The sequence below is a fragment of the Anarrhichthys ocellatus genome, unplaced genomic scaffold (genome assembly GCF_004355925.1).
Source record: "Anarrhichthys ocellatus isolate YVR2014 unplaced genomic scaffold, GSC_Weel_1.0 scaffold1, whole genome shotgun sequence".
Classification (NCBI taxonomy): domain Eukaryota; kingdom Metazoa; phylum Chordata; class Actinopteri; order Perciformes; family Anarhichadidae; genus Anarrhichthys; species Anarrhichthys ocellatus.
Genome location: NW_022280031.1, coordinates 2,231,587 through 2,250,540, shown reverse-complemented (window position 1 = coordinate 2,250,540; position 18,954 = coordinate 2,231,587). Strand labels below are relative to the sequence as shown.

The 18,954-nt window shown below is 43.1% G+C and overlaps 2 protein-coding genes across 2 annotated transcripts in view; both read right to left on the bottom strand.

Moving 5' to 3' along the window:
- The window catches only part of LOC116389561 (zinc finger E-box-binding homeobox 2), a 26,680-nt gene extending 19,419 nt beyond the window's left edge, over positions 1-7,261 (bottom strand). Inside the window, exon 1 of the mRNA XM_031858367.1 lies at positions 7,068-7,261. Within this exon, the coding sequence (XP_031714227.1) occupies positions 7,068-7,128 (61 nt within the window). The 5' untranslated portion in view covers positions 7,129-7,261. The remainder of the gene's footprint in view (positions 1-7,067) is intronic.
- Positions 7,262-13,356: 6,095 nt separating this feature from the next.
- Positions 13,357-18,954, bottom strand: part of gli1 (GLI family zinc finger 1) — a 48,167-nt gene continuing 42,569 nt past the window's right edge. Inside the window, exons 9-13 of the mRNA XM_031843465.1 lie at positions 18,727-18,876; positions 18,422-18,586; positions 17,786-18,028; positions 17,344-17,647; positions 13,357-17,101 (exon numbers count right to left, since the gene is read on the bottom strand). Of these exons, the coding sequence (XP_031699325.1) occupies positions 14,565-17,101; positions 17,344-17,647; positions 17,786-18,028; positions 18,422-18,586; positions 18,727-18,876 (3,399 nt within the window). The 3' untranslated portion in view covers positions 13,357-14,564. The remainder of the gene's footprint in view (positions 17,102-17,343; positions 17,648-17,785; positions 18,029-18,421; positions 18,587-18,726; positions 18,877-18,954) is intronic.

Sequence of the window (18,954 nt, the reverse complement as noted above, 5' to 3'; positions counted from 1 at the left end):
AGAGAGAGAGAGAGAGAGAGAGAGAGAGAGAGAGAGAGAGAGAGAGAAAGGAGGAGTCGGATAGATAGAGATGTGTGTAAAATGTGAGACCTAAAGCCTCGACCGTTACAGGTGGGCCTAAAGATCAGTGAAGCATGGAATGTGTTTACTCCCTCATAGGTAACTGTGTGTGTGTGTGTGTGTGTGTGTGTGTGTGTGCAGTATTTCTGTGAGTGGGATGTGCAGACGAATGTGGTGCCAGGTGATCACAGGTACAGGGAGACAGAGGGAAAGAGGGGGAGTTGGCTGGCTGACCTCTCCCCTGCCTTTCTTGTTGTCTGTCCAAGTTTTAAGTGATGGAGGACAGAGCAGGGTAACACAGAAATATTGCAGAATTTTGTATTGATGTGTTGATGTGTATTCATCTGGTTTAGAGTTTGCAGCTTATGCTGCTAATGTGGAGATTTGCTGCTTTAATCTGTTTGATATCACTGTAAATGTAATAAATTTGTTTTTTTGGACCGTTCATTTACCCTCGGCTCTGGGAACTTGTATGATTTATGTTTTTTTTCATTTATTTATATGGCTCATGACCGTGATCACATGGTACGGAGCACAAACGGCACATACAATAACAAAACAATGGCACACGGATTGACTTAAGTACAACAAATGTTACCAGAACAAAGGAAGGACATTCTTTTGGCTCATCTGATCGGAATAACTAATAATCGAAATGAATTGAGTTTAATAATTTAAACAAAAGATGGGCGGTTTAAACATAATATTAATATTATTTATATCCATCACTTTAGTTCATTACGCTTACATTCATTCAAATAGAATATGATACTCGTCTTTCAAGCGATTGTCATCACAAGGGGTTGCAGATCCTCTTGTATATCCCGCCCTTAAGATCTTTCAATGGATTCTGGCGTTTCTGTGCCTGCCTGTACTTTTGGTTTTCAGCAGCAACAGACACATTTTGAATTTAAACTCTTGACGTCAGACTTCTGAGCTCACTTTGACACTTTTGCATGAACTGATCTTACAGCTTCTGTTCAACAGTTAGTTTCAACCAGTTAATGTTGTTACACTTTTGTGTGAGCCAGAGGTAAGACGAGCCACTGTCATCGAAAATCTGCTTCAGACCCATGGCGACGCATACACACCCGCGTTACGCAGGCTGAGCAAATAGTTGAACACGACTAAATGTAGTTACTTTGCCTTCTATAAGCCTCCCTCAGAAGCCAATGGCTTTCTTTTTAACTGTGTCACACAGCGGGTAACTCCCCATAGACCGTGTTATCGCAGGTTGTCAAACTGACATTTCATCAACTAAACAATTGAAAATGTAATCAAAAATAAATGATTTACAGATTAATCAATAAAAGAACAATCCTTAGTAGCACTGCTGTCAGGTTACTTTATCCACAAGCAGTTTTTCAAGAAAATGTACTGTATCATGGCATAAATCGTATCATAAAACTACATACACAGCAAAAGACATGTCTATCTATCTCACCCCCTCCGCAGACTCCAGACCACTATTCATAGAGAGCACATGTCTCGTCCATCCAGAGCTGTGCTCTGGGCTTCAGAAACAAGATCCCTTTGTTTGTCAGTCATCACAAAGTGAATTCAGTGCACAGCTTAACATTTTAATTGATTATTTTTCTTTCGCTACAGCCATTTAGCTCAACGGTATTTTTAGTGAGCTGCAGTGGTTTGTTGTAAGTGGGGAAACAGATGCACGAGATGAAGAGAAACAGACTCATTTTTGGCATTTAAACATTAAAACAATAAGAAACTGGACTTAGTGAGAGATAAAAAATAATGAAAGACAGAAAAGAGATGAGAAGCATGTCAAAAACATAAAGAGTGTTAAACTGATAACACCACAAACACCAGCAGGTCTGAGGCCTTTCTGGCCTCTTAGGTGATAAAGGCGAATCCTAAACAAATGACACTCTGTTGCTGATACATATCAAACTGTTCATTTTTCAACCTGCTGTTCTGCGTCGTCTCACCCCTTCGCTGGCAGCAAACTCTCAGCCAGCTGAGTGGGTCTGCCTCTTTCTGTCTCCCTGTCTCTTTGTCTTTCTCTCCTCTCTCTCTCTCTCTCTCTCTCTCTCTCTCTCTCTGCCACCCATCTGGGACTTGCATTACATGACAGTTGAAGCAGGGTTTCCAAATTTAATTTGAGGTGTGATAAAACAGCACATATCTATAAATTGTGTGCAGAGAGCCTGCCTTTCTGGATAATTTTAACCTCTTTCATGTGCAGCATGTGAAACACATGCTATCTACACAAAAGGAAGACCCACAAATAGACTTAATGACGACGGGTCTTGCCAAAGCAACGGCAAGGAATGTAATAATAGCGCTGCAAATGGCTTATGTGGAGAATTAAAAGGGATCAATTTGCAACATCAAACTATACACAGCATGTGGACCTTATCAGATAAAATGCCTTCGAAATAGAAATGCCTGTTTGTGAGTGAGAAGCCGCAGGAAATACAGTTGGTGTTAAAGTGTGAAAAGCGCATGTACGCAGGCACCTATACACACCTCACGAGCTCTGTGGCTATTAGTGTGATCTTACAGTTTGATGCAGTGTGATCCTTAGACATGCACTCCGCTCTCAAGTTTATAACGGAGATGTGTGTTCACCACCATTTTAGTCTATTAGGACCATATTTCTGGATAAATAGTTTCTGGTGATTACACCGGATTTGATCTTCATCTACTAAGAGATCAGATCATGATTGTTTGTTAGATGTAACACCCCCCCCCCTGCGTGTATTAATCCTTCAATGGCACTGAAAACTTTCCAAATAATTCCTCCTAGAGTGGATCAACAGTGTGGCAGCCACGCGGCAGGAATGCTCAGTCAGACATGGGACTGCTGTGGCTACATCTGAAACATCGCAAAGAGCAATAATCGAATAAACATGTGAAAAATACCAGAGGGACTCAATCAAGGGATTCCCCATTACTGCTGTGCAGATCTGGCATCACACACACAGAGCTGGGATGAGAGAAATCTGTGACATTTGGCGCTGTGGGAAAAGTTGAGGAAGAAATGAGGAAGCACTTATTATCCCACACTCTGTCGCCCGGCCCGTCTCTTCTGTCTCTACCCCCTCAACCCCTCCATCTCTTGTCTTCTGAAGCCGAGGAACTGTCTCCAGCCCTGTCAACCCCATCAGTTCCCCACCTCCGTCGTCCGCCTCTACTTTCTTCCTCCTCTGTCCCTCCCACCCGCTGCTTCTGACGCCTGAGTTGAGCCCCTTGAAGAGTCCTGGTAATAAACTGTGGTGCCTGGGCTCTTCATTGCTGTCTCGCTCTCCCCACCCCTCATCCCAGAGCGCCGATACATCGGCCATTAAAATAGGCCCAGTCCAACGGGACGGCCCCTCCGCTCTGTACTGTACAGGCGCGTCAGTCGTTCACGTTCAAATGTTTCCCTCTATTCTCTCTCTTTCGCTTTTTCTCTCTCTCTCTCTTTTCTTGTGCTGCTCGAGTCCTTTGTGTACAGTGTGCTATGCTCACTATGGCAGCACTGTGCCAGAAAAACCCACACAAACACACACACACACACATACACAGTCGCAGACACACAGCTGGGCCCCAGCTGCATACAAAGACTGGGGTTTGGAAATCAATGAAGGAGAAAGAAGAAAAAGGGGAAAGGAGTTTAAATAAATTGGCACTTGAAAAAAGAAGAAAAATGAGAAAGAGGGAATGAGGGAAACAGGGAGAGAGAAAGCGCTCTCTTAAAAAGACACATCGTGGACTAACAAAACATAAAGCGGGACTAAATATGTTTGTGACGGTGCTCATAAAACACAAACCTCCATTCAAGAACAAGGGTTTGAAAGACTCTCATTGCATGTCAGAGGATATCTGCTGAGTTTGAGGCGAGGGGAAAGCCTGCACATAACACAGCCAGAAGACTTTAAATAAATGACTGGAGTCTTCATGGTTGCGTCTGCTAAGATGTTAATAGTGCTGCATCAACATGGCTTTTGAGAAATTCAGTAAGCACGAGAATGCATTTTCATGAAAGTTTTCTTACAGATACGGAAATGAGCGTCTTAATTGGCGTCTTCATAAATGTGTTTCACTGTAAAAAAAAAAATAATGATAGCATATGTGTTGTTGAAGGAAAAAGATAAATCATCCCATCTATTCATCATCCAGACATTTTAGAGATTTTTAAAAAGTGTAAGTACAGTTGAGCATTCCACCCATAGTGTCAGAAATCATTGGTTCAACTGACTGTGTATACGGGCCTGAAGGGGGGATGTTATCATTGCTCAGCTAATTAATTCACACTCTTTGAAACTCAAATATCTCACTCACAGCCAGTAAATACGGGTCATCGTTTCAAATGGATGTGTTTCCTCCCTTTGTCTCGGGGCTGTTTTCAATCTGCCGGGAACGAAGGGTAGTAATTTCCTCACGTTGCTTTAAGATGGGTGAACATTGACAGTTTTATTGGGGGAGACAGAGACATAATCAATAGGCGCCTTGGAGAGAGAAGAAAAGCCAGCCCTATGGGTTTTTTTTCTCTTTCTTCTGGTTTGGAAAAGACCCCCAAATCGCTGTCTTATGAGTTGGGCCTGCCAAATTCATTTGGTTTTATCAAGGACCTTTAACTCCCTGCTCGCAAAGCCGCCTCCAGCCCAGCACATTCCAAATCCTACACAGAGCTTTCAGACACACTTTTCTACTCTGACACAAGGATACACACGCAACAAGGTCTCGCTCACACAGACTTTAAACATGCACTGACGAATGTGTGACAAACACGTATGCTATGTATAAGCACTCCATCAGCGCAGGCATACATGCCTGCAGATGTACTAACAAGTCGTTGTGCATTTGGGGGAAAAAAGCAGCTCGAACTTACTGATAATATATTGAAGAATATATTAAAGATACCAGTCTAACATGACATTTATCGTTTTTCAGATTCTTAGATATAAATATTGATTTGTAATCGACTATCTTTACGTTCACTTTTAAAACACATCATTAATTGGTAAAAGTTATACGTGACCAGAGGTGATGCTTATCTCTCCTCTGAGGTTTCTGCAGGAGTTAGAGAAACAGGACTGGGGCTCTGATAAGTGACAGGTCCGTGTCAGTAAGTGTGGCTTTTTGCTGATAGCTTTCACGGTAGTGTGACGGTGCTGATTTGTGAAATAGAGTGAAGACGGTCGACAAACTGCTCCGTGACAGTCAAAGGTGAGAGTGTGTGTCTGTGTGTATACACAGGCACACACGACTACCCGTCATGGCAGGCAGCCAGTGAAGTTTCTCACCCCGGGAACACTCTGCTGAGCTTCACACCTCTCTGAATAAAATGAGGAAACACGTAAACGCAAACTAATAAACTAAACACAGTAAACACACTCCTTACAGAAAAGGTTTACGGCGGTTGTACTCTGCATGGTTTGCAAGAGTTCAGAATAAAGCCAGTAATGTGTGTGTGTGTGTGTGTGTGTGCTTTTTGTATGTTTAAGGCGAAATATCCTCTCACTGATAGCAATGACAAAAAAACAAACATTAGACACCGAGTTGATTATGTGTTTTTGTAGATTTACGGCAATGTTTGCATTGGGGGTAATGGTTAGGTTTGTTTAGGATACCTCATGGCTTTCCCTGCATCACAACAACCTGCAGCAGCAAGACACATCACCTAAAAACCCAACTAGTATTAGAAACAGGTTTATGTGATTACAGGGATTCAAGTTTAGGTTTACACTTAAGTAATTTAGAAAGGGGTTGCAAGTTAAATTTAGGCTCACTGTTTATTTGGGGATTTGACTCTAACATAAATGTTCAGTCCTCATCAGCAGGATAGAAAAACAAATGTGTACATTTGCATCCATGCACAGATGTGTGTATCCTAACTTGTGTTTGTGAGTTCAGAGCCACACACAAACAAACAAACAAACAAACAAACAAGGCACAACCTGATGCATGTAGAACAATGTCTCTTAATTCAGCATACGGCCTATAGAGGTTCCTCTCAGCTCTGTTGTAGGAAGTGCATTCACAGAAACTGATAACTGACATCATCTAAAGCTTCATGGTCATCTGACGCCTTCCATTAATTCTTGATAAGGTGATTGATAGTCATGTCAGAATAAAAAAAGAAAGAAAGAAATGGAATAAAAAGAAAGAAATGAGTCCACATGCACATGATGGGCTGATTTAAATAAATGCTTCATATTTTAAAACCTTTATATTAGAAAAACTATAGCCACAATAAGTTACATCATTTAAAATACTTTCTATTTTACTATTTAAATATATATATATATCATGCAAGTGATTTTGAGATTTGATTATTTATTTTTTTTAGACGTGAAGAAATGTTTGACATTTCATGAAGTTCAAGAAAAGCCTTGGGTTCACATCAGTTGATAATCCTAAACTGTATCTCATTACTTCTGCGGTCTACTTTCTATTTAAAAAGTATCAAACTAAAGAAAACTTTATGTTAAATCAGGTTGCATAGCAGGACATCGCATATAGATAATAAGGGAACAAGGTCCTGTAAAAGTTTCAGTCTCAGAGCAGGTGAAGCAACAAAACTAAAGTCTCTGTACAGTGACAGTGGCTTGACAAAAGTTATTAGTTCAAATAATAAAATCAAAACTGATTTACTGGAAGGTTTTAAACAGTGTGGATCCTTCTAAATAACTAATGATTTACAATTTACCTTAAAAAATGAAACAAGGCTCATTCGATTTCACAGAACGCGTGCAGCCACAGGTTGTGTGCTTGTATTTCAGGGTTTTATGTACCGATCCCAGTGAATAATGCCCGAACCTGTCTAAAGCTCAATTACCAACCCTGCAATTTACGCTGCAGGGCAATCACAAGCCATGGACGCAAACAGATTAGAGTCTGACACATGAGTAGTCAACCTGCTGTGCAGCAAGCTACACAGCGATTATACAATATGTACAGCTAGTCTTTCCACAAACTGCAGAAGAAATCATCTCGGTCTGTGTCCACTGCATCATTTACCAACTTCTTCAAACTTTTCAGCGCTGCACGGTTCTTACCTCGATTCCTCCTGGGGTTGGCTTGTTTCCTTCGCTTGCCCCTACTTTCTTCTGTCATCATAACGCTTTATTTCGTTGTTGTCGTTTTTAAAAAAAAAAAAAGAAGTTGTCCAGGGACCGGTGCGAGTGTGTGTGTTCGTCCCGAGTGCCTGCCTGAGAATGAATGGTGATGAGGCATCGCCCTCGGTCACAGCGGGAGACTCAGACCTTGATGGGACTCCAAGCAGAGGCGACGAGCCGTGAGGCGGAGTGATGTCAGCAGCAGAGGTTGGCCCTGAGGTCAGTCTTGGCATCGCAAAACGTGCACCTTCCTCCTCCTTTTACAAAGTAGTCCACGCGGGTTAGACCTGCTCACAAAGTCCCAGCAGTTATAATACCGTTATACTTTGACAAAACATTGTGCCGAATTCGCTGTATATTTGCGACTCTTCTTCAGAGAGGGTCGGTGTATCAGCGTGATCTGGTTTTCTCCATCTACATTTTGGAACGCACTGCTCTACTTTTCCTCCATGTATCACCTCGGGGAAACGTTTTCACGCATTGCTTGTGGGTAATTAGAATACAGTTTATTATATGTCCAATTATTTAGAAGACATGATGAGAAACTGTCAGAGGGCGATTCATCTACTTGTTGATGCTGGGGTTGATAGTTTTCTCCGTGTTTTTTTTAATTATTTTTAAACATTTTTCCTCGATAGCCTACTTATAACTGAACTCACTTGTGAATCCGCATCTCGTTGTTGCTGCAGCGCAAACTCCTCACACGTCTTAACTTGTTTCTTTATAAGCTGCTTGACGAGGTGCAAATGAGGCTGTTAACTCCATCTCGCTACATTTTCACCACGAAGAGGTTACACTAGCAGCAGGTTAATGACAACAGGTATGTGCGCCCGCCCCCCCTCGTGTTTTATGGCTTGACTGTTATGCACGTCGCACCTGCGCTCGAGTACCCTGGAGTGGACCCCGTCCTGCGCACCATTCACCCCTGGATGGCTGTAGGAAGTGGTGCATTGACAGTCCTTTGTGTTGCAACCTGGACCGTAATCTGTTTTGCAACTGAAAAAACATCCGAAATAAAACTCTAGCACAGCGTTCAGGACCCCCACCTTGGCTTTCTAGCCCCCCCCCACCTCTTCCTAACTCTGCGAGAGAATAAAGGCGAGCCGGGTAGCTTTTCACGGCGCATAATGTGTCCTGCTATAGAGTGTGAGCGGAGTAAACAAACGGGGATCAGACACTGTGAAACAGATTAGAGAAGTGAAAGACCGATTACCTGCACGGATTTCTTTAGAGGCATGAGGATTCGCTTGAAAACCCAAAACCCCCACAAACAGTAGCCCGGATTATAATTATACATTGATTGTAGGTGTTAACTACACTATCAAAGCATAGAAAACAGATTAGTTTAAAAAGCCACTACAAAACGATTGCTTATACTCTCATAATCCTTAACACAATTCTAGCATGTATTTTATTCTTTATATATATATATATATATATATACATATATATATATATATATATATATATATATATAATACACCAATTTAGAAGATAAATAAAGGACTTAAGTGTCATATCATAATTAAGTGCTATTTATGTGTAGCTAACAACGGTTAAATCTCCAACCACGTCAAACATGTTATAGTTTTCCAACACTGCATAAACTCAGGTTCACATTTTAAGAAAAGAAAAACCTTTTCCCCCATCGTCCCTTCACCCATCATGGCTGCTGGGGGTTTGTCTCTTAATGGATTCTGGAAGAGAAAGCATCCTGAAGGTGGGGAGGGAGCGGAGGGACGAAGAATGACAGGGACAGAAGGGTCATCGCGGCTCTTTGTGGAGGGATGGATAGAGGAGAGGGAGGAGAAAAGGAGGGAGGCGAGGAGGTGGATGAGGAGGGGGGCAATAAACTTTGCTACGGATGAGGGTCATGGAGGTGCAGAGGTGCTTAAGAGGTCCTGGGAGCTGTTTTTACAAAAAAGTTATGGTCATATGCGGCAACGCAGTTTATCAGTTCTTCACGTGAAGTGTTTTTCATTTAAAATTGAAATTGAGTTCAATCAAACTGTACATTTCTGACTCAGACCTGATTTGTTTAAATGTTTAGTATATAATTGAGGCTTGTTAAATGCAACCTGAAACGTAGAGCTATAGGTTTTGCTTTTTATTCAACCTAAAAGTTGCCATAATGTACTTGTGATGATGGGTGTAACCAATCACAGATACAATGTGTTTATGTATACTCACCTGTACTCTAATGCACTTATTTTAGATGTGCTTAATTACGCACCTTTTGAAGTGTTAATCCATTTGATTCCCGATGGACTATAGCGAATGTTTGTGCACAGTCTTATTTTGGTTTAACAGTTGTGCAGTGTAAAATAAGTACGCAGTGGTGGTCGTTTTAGCTTTCTACTGTCCTGTTAAAACAACTACTTCTTCTACACACACACACGCACGCACTAGGAGCATGGAGGAAGCAGTCCCACTGGGGTTTTGTCCCTGACTGTGGTCTATGGGTTCAAAGCTTCTTGCATGGGGAGGAGAGCCCTTAAACAGCATATTAAGCAGGAGTTAATTATATGCCAACCTAAGTGACAAAGGAAAAGAAAAGCCTCCCTCTGAATGGCAAGACAAGAAAAGAGAAAAGTCATTATGCTGCCCACTTCTTTGCATTTGAAAAAAACTCTTATTTTGGCATTTCCATTTGTAACTCTACAGAAAAGAGGAGATCACATTGTAGAGGGTCAAAAACACTGTCTTTGCATCAGTGCCGTCTAACATTTTACATTCGAGTCTAACTCAAACCTGTTCAAGAATATGGTTTGAAAATATACACGCACACGCGCACACACACACACAAACACACACTCGCAGTCTAAAAAAAGAAGATATGAGTAACAATGACTTTGTCCTGAGACAAGACAATGTTTCCAGGAAAAGAATCAGTTTAGGCCAGTGTGCTTTAGATCTGAAATGTATGTAATTGTGTCAAATAAGGACCTAAATTAAACATTAAACAAATACAGCAAAACTATTCGACATTTACATCTATCATTTCTTCGAACAAAAACAAAGCCTACTCTGATTTATTTATGTTTGTGCACCTCATTGCAACGGTGAATGTAGCTTCACATGAGTGAACAGGACTTTAGATGTGTTGAAGGACCACATATTAGTGATGCAGCCGACCTTTATATCCTAATCTGGTAAATCTAAAGGGTTACTTCTTTGTACCAAGGTGTAGGCCGATGGGTATTAGCTGGAGTTGTTTCTTGCACTAATATATTCACAAATGTGTGTATTCAACATGCAGCCATAAATGTTTGAATTTTTCAATTATGTTATTCTCCCTTTAATCTCCAATCAGCTGATAGGAGACACCCTATTTGACCTTTTTGTGGAGCTCTAGCTATTGTTTAAAATAACAAATCCGGACATGCCAGACTGCAGATCAGTAGTCTGTCAGGAGAACTTCCCCTTCCCTCGGAGCGAATGAGTCAACTTCAGCCTCCCTGCCAGGCTGTAGTGGCTGCCGTGAGTCTGCTGTGCCATGCCACAACACCACAATGCCAATATAGTCCAAGCACACTGGGGCCCCTGAACCAAATATGAGCCAGCGCTGTAAAAAGTAATGGTGGTGATAGCATTTTAAAAATATCACATTAAAAAGTTACTATAAAAGTTCACTAAACACACCAGTTTAAACGACAGCGTCAGCACACGACGAGGTGCTATACAAAGTGCCGAAAATAACAAACAAGGGCGGAAAAAGTCTCTTGGTTTCTACATCAGGATATCAGGATATTCTTATATACAGGGGGTTTCACATTTGAGTGTATCGTGACGCACCATAGGTGTGTTCAAATCATTAGGAAGTTCTTCAAGTCTGCTTGTGGTTAAGGTCGTAGGCAAGCAGATGTAGGTGCTGTTGCTATGGTTACCGACAATTAATACAGCTGGATTTTTGAACGTGACTGTTTGTCACACAATTTTAAACGCACAACTGCTCCACACAACATGGGGAAATTGATATTTTCAGTAGGCATGGTGTAATTACCCACTTTGAATTAGGCTATTAGTTTGACTTTGTTGTGATGTAGTTTGAATAAGTGTACAGCAACGTGCTTCATTATCACAGGGTGATTAAAGGGGTTAAAAACAGAGAGAAGGAATACACTAAACTTTATTCTTTTTTTGAAAAATCCTTCTTTGGTTGCACTGCTCATAGCTCACGTCCACACCAACATATCCTGTGATGTGAAGTCACAAATAAACATGACTTAATTTTAGGAAGTCACAAGCTAAAAATATTGGGAAACCCCTGCTGTTTCATATAAAACCCTACTGCCATTTCTTTCCCTCCGCTCTCTTATTTTATGTCTTTTAGATGTCGTGTTGATAATATTTTATGAGCTTTGTGTCGTTGCTCTTTCTTACAGCATCCAGCGGCCCACAGTGCCAGTCCCCACTGACCACAGAGAGCCCGTCCAGCACTGATGTCACCAAGAGCAGCCATTTGTAATGCTCATCCGCTTACTTACTGTAGCTGCCGAGCAGACTGCATTAACATGCAGTTCTAAACCATAGTCATAACAAGAGGTTTTTCCAATTAGGACAAGGACAAAATGAAAGAGGATTTAGGGTAAATGTCATCAGCTTGGTCGGTTGGTTAGACTTTTAATCGTTTTGGGGTATAATGTTGGATCACAATTATGCAGAATAGGGTTTAACTGCTTACAGGGATTATTTGTGGCGTACCTATAATCATGGTACATCTAATGGTACATACTTTAAGCTTCACAGTTCCGTGTCTCTGTAGTAGCTGTAACAGTAGTTGTTTCTTGCACTAACATTTTCACAGAATATAGTTTAACTGCTTACAGCAGTGATAGATGATGCAGTGTGTGCAGCATTCAACTTGTGCTGTGGGGGCTTCATTTGTTGTGAATGAAAGAGAAATACCTCTCGGCTGCTTGTTCTCAGGCTGTACTGCACTCTATTGGAGGAAAGATGTCACTGCATTAATCCACCAGGCCCAGAACCGAGCGTCATCCAGCAGAGCAGGCGTTCTACCCACGTCTTCACTTTGAGCCTCCTAGACGCGAACAATGTGCAGAGTTGGCACATCACAGCATTTGATCGTGTGTTGGATCAAAACATCACTTTACAACAACAGACATGACAAAAACAAGTTTGACAATCCTTCTGCATCCATCCCGCTGAAGATCTTTATTCATACACTGGTAAAATATAGCACATTTGTATAAAAATGTAGAAAATTGTACACAAAATATAACACTTGGCTTTTGTCTATTGTAGTTAATGCTACTATTATAGCTTTTAGTTGCTAAAGATATTATTCTTTTGCCAGCAAAAAAGTCAGAATGAAGGATGACAGTTATAAAAAAAAACAAAAAAACGCACGCATAGAAGGCAACATCCAAAAAGTTCATTAATATAAAAAGATAATTTTATACAAAACATCTCATACATTCTAAGGAACAGCACTACCATTCAATGTTCATGCCCTTATTGTTAGTGTTAGTGTTGTGTTAAAATAGACTATTTGTGCATCTTTTTGTCAGTCATTTTAAGGTGTCTTTGGTAGGTTTTACACTTTTTCCAAAATGAAGAAATGTTTATTCCCGCTAATGCTTAGTAAACTTACAAGTGACGTTACTATTTTATTCTGAAAAGTCTCGTGAACTGCTTCCGCAATACATTGATGTGGCTTTAATAAGTCTAGCTGTGCTCAGATGCGTTCTTGAATGACTATTAAAGAAATACTGTGATAATTCTTGATCGCTATCAAAATGAGGTTCATGTAAATAGTCATAAGAGACAGAGACCTTTCCACACAGTGCTGTCGTCAGTGCAAAGCCACAGTGTAAAAGTAGATCTCCTACCAAGAGCTGCAGCCTTCCTCTGTGTGAAACAGCTCAATAGTCGCAAAGAAAGTACCTCATTATACCCATGACAATGTGTATTTTACTACAGTGGCAGCGATTGAAAAAAACTCCTGCTTCTTGATCCCCTATCCTGAATTAGTAATGCAGAATTCTCCTTATAACTCTTCTTTGGGATTAGAGCCGAAGTGCAGCAGCACTGAACTATGAATGTACCTCAGTTTCTCAAACATAGGCAACTATTACAGATCTGTTAATAGATAGAAACCAGCTGACTCGGGTTTCATTCAAAATAGTCGCCATCCTCATCCGAGTTATTAATACATCAGACGTACTGTAATGTAGAGGGGACTGCTGCACACATATTATAATTGAGCTTTACTCTTTTATCCCCTGTGAGTGTACCTTTTGCAAGAGCAAAGAACTTTCTGTTTTGCAGTTACAAACAACGCTGGAAAAAAATAAAATAAAAATAAAAGTACAAAGCTGCTTCAGGAACACCTACAGTAAACATATGGAGTGCAAACTCTCTGTCTGGAAAGGAAATTACAAAATACATGTAATCTGAACACCAAAGATTCAAACACCAACAAGTCCTGAGTGTCTGTGTGTGGACTTTGTGTGTGTGTGTGTGTGTGTGTGTCTGTGACTGCATTCTGCGGGTGTGGGATTACTGATATACCACTATAAAAGATTGTGTTGCTCATGACAAGGAAGAAATCCCTCAATACAGATTAATATTTAGTAGCACCCAGAAAGGATTTCTCAATCACTAAAAGCACAACTCAAAGTCTTCACTCGGCTCTTCAAACAAACCATCTTACAAACTCCTGTCTGAACATTGGGCCTTCAGAATCCAAGCAGTCTATCAGAAGACGGGGGATGATTTATCCACGGTCTCATTGTCATATAAACAACATATATAAATGTATATAAAACGTATTTACATGCATCCTTCTCTGCTCCACTGTCGCCACAGCACCATGTGACTGGAATGCCTGTTTGGAAAAAGTTCAGTGTTCAGTTTCATTTCAGGCATATAGCTCCGTGTCTTACAGGAAGGCACAGCAAAATATCAAGTACCAAGGCAGCCAAGGGACAATACAGCGAAGGGAGGTTGATCAGGCACCTTTGGTTTTAAGGTTTCGGGTGGGGATTCTTACAATTTGGAAACCTGTGATGGGATCACATCAATAGCTTTGTCTCAACTTGCAACCGAAATGCATTACAACATTATCATTATTCCTGGTATCCAGTATCAACAGACACCTTATGAGTTGCCTGGCTCAAATAAGGGCTAATGTGATGGATTTACGTATAAAGGCTTATGGGGAAGTATAAAACCGCCCAGAATAATTATCCATTATATGAAATGATCCATTCAAAAGTGTGTCTGTCTTACCCAAACTTAACATTCTTGCAATATCCCATAAGCAACAGGATTTGAGTGTTTTAAAGCCCATGCCGGTTACCCCTCAATACTGGGTTTCATACACTTCCATGCGGGATCTCAATTAAAACATTAAGAACTGGCCAAGGCCTCTACTTGATTGCTAATCTGGGAAAAATGCCCCAAAGTCTTCTTCTAAGACAGCGTGTTCAGGTATTTATTCTCCCCAGCCAGCGAGGTAAGCATGGACGTCATGTCGCCTACAGCCATGTTGGACAGACCAGAGCCTGCAGCTAGGCTGACAGAGGTCTGGGGGGTGGTGAGGCGGGATGAGGCCTGGGAGGAAGACCCCGGCTGACCCTGAAGGGGATTGTTGATTGGGCTGAATGAGGAAGACTCCGCATCATCAATGATGGAGGTGAAGTCTATGCGAGCATTATCCAGGTCCAGGTTTTCTAAGGCATTGGAGATGGGGCCAGATTCAGGATAAGGAGTCATAGGGGCAGGCTTTGTGCCATCTGTTGGGTCCAGGTTGGACCCCATACTGAGCTGCTGGTTGAGACAAGGTCCATTCTGGGGGTCCATGTGTTTGTCCATATCCATGCTTATCTGGCCTGAATAGTACATGTTGTTATTGGAAGGAGAGAACATTTCATTTTGCTGTGGATGCTGAACTGGAGGAAGTCGGACCGCTCGCCTGGGGCTGGAAGTGGAGTGGACAGGGCTGAGGTGGGGTGGGCTACCCAGGTAGCTTCCTCCTACCTGTGACAGGCTGTTCTGGCGGCTGGGAGGTTTCCGTCCCTGAGGGGGCCTGGGGACCACCATCTCCTGGCCATAACATGAGCCTTGGAGACCTGTCAGCTGCTGGTCTTTAGGTGTCACAGAGCTGGGCCCTCTGCTCTGGGCCGGGGGGCTCATGACCAGGTTCTGGTTGGGGTAGGACGGATAGGGCTGGCTTGGGTAAAGATTCTGGTTTTGGTGCTGTGGACTGTGCTGTATCATTGCTGTCTGGACACTCATATTAGCAGATACAGGAGGAGCTTTTATTCCACTCTGCTGTTGCTGTTCTTCTTGCTGCTCCCACATGAGTGCTTGCTGTGACTGTACATAGTTCCTCACCATCATCTCCTTCACCTGCATCATTGGGGTTTCTGACCTCTGCCCGTCGGAGAGTGCAGTGCCAGCACAGCCCAAGCTCAAGCCCTCTCCACTGGGGAAGGAGTTCTGGTTCTGCCCTTGAAAGTCACAGCTGGGATTGTTAGAGTTCCTCATCAGGACCTGGCCTGTTTGTTGTGGGTAACCCTGAGGTTGCTGGAGGAGCATCCGCTGCTGTTGGAGCTTTGCACTTTGGCAGGCATTTCCGCCTCCCATCACAGGGTGGAACTGCTGCTCTGGCTTGATGGTGAGTTTGTGGATTCCATCAGGACTGTTGTAGAGGCCTGTCTGATTGTTGAAGTGGGCCTGTGTCTGTTGAGGCTGCAGGCTAGGATCTAAATACTGCATTCTTCGCTGGTTCTGGAGAGCATGGCTGGAAGTTTGGATTTGGCTGTGGGAATCGCTCCAAGGGCCTCCAGCATCACCACCCTGGCCTGTGCTAGGGTAATGGGGGCCTGAGGGACTGAGCTGGCAGGTGCTCATACTGTACTCGGCCTGCTGGAGAAGTGTATTAGACATGCCCTCTGAGTGAATAGGCCGTGCTTGGCCCATTGGATTCCCACCAGCCCTGGAAGAGACGTCCCCTCCCTGGTTCTGGTAGTGCCCCTGCATGTAACCCTGGTCTGGGCAGCTCAGAGAGTCATGGCTTGGGGACAGTTGGTTTCCAAGAGAACCTCCAACTCCTCCAAGAGTTTGATGCTGTTGCTGGTATCCCATGAAGCTCCTCTCTCCAGGGGGCATCATCATGGAACGATCCCTGCCATCAATAGGGGCAAGGTGAGGCTCCATACCCATGGCCTCCATCATTACATTCTCTGTGATGCTAGGTGGCCGAGGGGAGTACAGGTGGCGGGCAAGACTGGTGTCGGAGCCCCGGTGTTGCAGCGCATTCCTTCTGCCCATCATGGCTACATTATTAAGGCTATTGAAGCGCTTGGGGAGAGCTTGAGGATCTGCTACTGATCGAACCGGGTCACTGGCTCGCCTGCTGTTGTTACCTGGAGCCTGGTGAGGGTAGATAACACCAGTGCCGTACTCTGTGTTGGCACTGTGCCTACGTGGACCACCTTGTTGAAGGAAAGGAGGCAGAGGCTGCCCCTGGTACTCACTCAAAATACCTCCTCTTCTTGCTGGAGTGCCTGGCTGCTCCATGTTGGGTAAAGGAGTAGGAGGTGGTCCACCAGTTGCTGCAGCATATTTGGCCTTTAGGCTGTATTGCTGGGCGGGTGTTAAATTAGGAAGCCCCGGCAATCCTCCTCCTCCGGGACATGGAGCGCCTCTGCGATTGGTCTCCGGAGACAGTGGGTCTCCCCCACTCTGCTCTGGGCTGAGGAGGTGACATCCTCCCATTTGTGAGACCTCACTGGAGCGCCGGCTGGACAAGTATGGAGACACCATGGAGGACCGGCGGCTGACGGTATATGCAGAGCTTAGGCTGCTGGCGCCGCTACCTCTCCTGTCAGTGGAAGTGCAGCCAATCGATGTGCCGCCTCCTAACTCGTGACTGGACAGCTCCATAACTCGGCGATTTGAGAGCAGTGGCGAAGGTGCACACATTCCCATATTCTCTCCTGGTCCTGAAAGTGAACACCCAGAGGGAGGAAGCGGCTTAGAAGCAGTTTGTCAATACAAACGAAGAATGTAAACTTAGATATCTGATTGAACTCAATCATAGGTCAGTTATGTTGGAATAATTAATTCTTCAGTCAAGTTGAAATATTCTATTTTGTACAACAATTCAGACTTCACCAATTTAAACTAAGACTATGCCCACAACAGAGTTCTGAATATCAGTCGGTTATTTCATCACAGAACATACCAGGAAGTGCAGGTAGCTTGTTACTGGCACACCGGCCGGGAGGGGTTGGCCTGCGGATTTGCTTCAGCTTGTCAATCTTCAGGTTCTCCAGCCTCTTCAAAGCCTGAACAGACATTCCCATTGTTCCTACACCTACTGGCTCCCCTCCTCCACCTGCAACTCCATCCTCCAGTGCTGTGAGATCCTCCAGACTGCCAGCTGCGTTTAGGTTCATCTCAACCCCGCTGTCATTGTTGTTGGCGCTCCCCAGTGGAGAACGTTCGCTACTGCAGGATGATTGACCACCAGGGCTTGGCTGGGATTTCTGAAAGAAGTGATGGAATGTATTATCATGGCAACCCTTTTCTAACAAAACTATGAATGTGGTGATTTAACACTGCGGCTTTGCTTGTTGTTTTATTATAAAGATTCTTGGAGGCCATGAATAAAATGTATCACTCACCAAAGCAGTCTCAGGAGCCAACAGCTTGCAGTCCTCCCTGCGTGTTTCCTCTTTCTCCAGCAGTAGTTCAGAGCTCTGGCCTCCAGGGGTCATAGCTGAACCAGGCGGTCGAGGTCCTGTGTCTCCACGATGCTTTTTGGTGATGTGGGCTTCAGGGCCGTGTACCGTCTTCACATGTTTACGCAAAGAGCTTGGATCTGTGTACCGCTTAGTGCAGCCGGGGATCTTACATACATAAGGTTTCTGTAAAAACAGCAAAGCATCGGTCAATACACACATTCTTCATTGTGCGTGCACAGTCTTGCATACCAAAATTTACTTTACTGCAACTACTAAAAGCGTCTCTCAGAAGTTTACCACTCTTGGCTCAATACAAACTTATGTTGGTGTATTTTTTTAAATTACAGAAAATGACATTATGGACATCCAAAATATTTGCAGAAGAGTGAATCTCTACAAGACATTTTATTTTAACTAACCAAATACAAAAACATAAAGCACTCATCTGTTTTCTTGGAAAGATAAAGTATGGTTTACTACAGGTTTAACAATGTACCCGACAAAGCCAGTTGTCAAGGTATTGTTCAAACTATTGTATTGTACTCTGTTACTTTTCAGTGGCGCACACTATAGTACCTCGTTGGAGTGAGTCCGGTTCTGGTGCTTGGCCCGGTCTGAAGCATTGGAGAAGGCCTTGTTGCAGCCTTCATGTTCACACACGTATGGTTTCTCACCAGTGTGAGAGCGCAGGTGGGTCTTCAAATTCTCCAGGCGGGAGTAGGCCTTATTACAGCCCTCGAACTGAAACAGAAAGACACGGAACATTTTTTATCACAACAGTCAAGTTCCAATAATGAGCACAACTTCTAAAAGTCAAATAAAAACAGATATAGAAACAGAGAGAAAGAAAGTACATAGACTGAGACTAAAGATACACTCACAGTGCACTTATGTGGCTTCTCTCCTGTGTGTCTGCGCATATGAACCACCAGCATGTACTGGGCTTTGAAAGGCCTCTGTTCTCGAGAGCATTCCTGCCAGTGACACACAAACTCCTTCTTTTCTCCATGGATGTGCTCATTGTTGATGTGCTGTTAAATAGAGATTCCCATTAATAATCAAATTGTTCTCCTGTAGATACCTTTTTGTTAACAATTCTGTATTTTTCT